General features: G+C 40.0%; 1 protein-coding gene across 1 annotated transcript; it reads left to right on the top strand.

Moving 5' to 3' along the window:
* Positions 1-433: 433 nt before the first annotated feature.
* On the top strand, positions 434-1,746 carry BATDEDRAFT_89832 (uncharacterized protein; the record flags this gene model as incomplete). The annotated part of the gene is made up of 2 exons (XM_006680059.1): positions 434-762; positions 1,035-1,746. The coding sequence occupies 2 exons, from the start codon at positions 434-436 to the stop codon at positions 1,744-1,746; spliced, it is 1,041 nt and encodes a 346-aa protein (XP_006680122.1).

Below are 1,746 nucleotides of genomic sequence, written 5' to 3'. Positions count from 1 at the left end.
CGCTGTATTGGCATCAGTTTTAGTCGCTTGCTCGGTTACTACAGCCAATCCAATTCTTCCCAGTTCGACTACAAATGCTGAATATAGCACTTCAACGGACATTCTCAGCTCGACTACAAATGCTGAGTATAGCACCTCAACGGACATTCCCAGTTCGACTGCGAGTGCTGAATTTAGCCCTTCGCCAACCCCTGATGAAAGCGGCATAGGGTTACATGGTCTTGTTTTACTTTCAGTTAAAGTCAAGGACATGCTCGATGAATACTTGAAAAAGCGAAATAACTATTCTAAGCAAAAAGAATCATGTGACTTGATAGGATCTCGATTTCTTGAACAACAGAAATTGGTAAAGAATCTGGAGAAAAAGGTTCGAAATTTTAAATTAAGACTTGAAAGTAGTGATGGCAATCCAAGACATGGTCGTAATAGTAAAATGGAGGGACGTGAGGTTAATCTTGAAAGCCAATATTCCAAATACTTGAAGCTTGAAAGACAAAAGGAAAAATGCGATCTTGAGAGTGGTCGTCTTGAGGATGAACTGGAGTTAATAAAAATATTATTCGTGGAGCTCGTTTTCGGAAGACCTTACGATCTCGATTCGTTTGAGGATCAATTTTTGCTTATCCTTTCACATCCTACCGTTGATTATTACCTCGAGAATTCATGTGATAAAGAACGACCATCATCGGAAATGCCGTCTAAATCTGGTTCCAATAAGCGGAAAAGCTCCAAACTTATGGATAGATTTAAATCATTTTTCGGGTGATTCTATAAAGATTCATTCAACTGATTTGAATGCTAATCTGGACTGGTCTCGGCCGATTCAATTGTCATTCTACAACTGCATTTATAATTTAGCTTACAATAAAATTTGATTTTCATGAATGAATGCTGATCATTGTACTGTTTTAGTTGGCATATTTGTGTTTGACATTGATCGACAATCATTAATATTATCAGCACATTCACACATTATACAGTCAAAAATAAGACCCAATCACGGTACTCAACCAGATCCTGTTTAGTGTTTGCAGTCTCTGCAGTGGTGACTGGACTAAACTCATGATTGTTGAAAACATGGCAATATCACCGCATCAATCAACCAGTACTGTTTACTCAATCACCCAATGCATTCGTGACAAATGTGAAGTGCTTTCGATTGATTCAGACAGTGCATCTGCGTTTGATGCAACTCGACTGGTATATATAGTTGGATCTGTGTGCATGCGATTGATCAACAGCGATTTGTCAGTGTACACGCAGACCAACAATTTATGTGGTATCAGTCCAATCCAAACTACTGGCAGGGCAACTCGAGGTAATATGAACTCGATTGGAAACGTTGACTTTTTCACATTGATGGACGAAATGCGACAAACAGTCAAATACCTCACCATGCAAGCTGTATCCTTGAAAACTGATCTGATCGCTGTGACTAGCGCATTTGGTCAGTTGCAGAGCCAAACCAATGACATTGTTGTCATGATGACCAAACACGACAATGTCATTCGATCATTACTGGAGCAGATCTTGGTCAAACTGGACTCTGGTTGCTCACCAACACATGCAGTTGTTATACCAGTTGTGGTATTCGAAACCATTTCCATGACTGTGGACATCATCGCAACAGTGACTGTGTTTTGTCCACAAAGTCAATCCAAGTTGTTCATATGCGACAACAGCACGTTGCACACACACGCAGACTGTCGATACGGAATGCCAAGCAACAATCAACTTATTCCGTAG

Source organism: Batrachochytrium dendrobatidis, assembly GCF_000203795.2.
Source record: "Batrachochytrium dendrobatidis JAM81 unplaced genomic scaffold BATDEscaffold_8, whole genome shotgun sequence".
NCBI classification, from domain to species: domain Eukaryota; kingdom Fungi; phylum Chytridiomycota; class Chytridiomycetes; order Rhizophydiales; genus Batrachochytrium; species Batrachochytrium dendrobatidis.
Note: the sequence above shows the minus strand (reverse complement) of the source record. Positions and strands in the feature narration are given on the sequence as shown.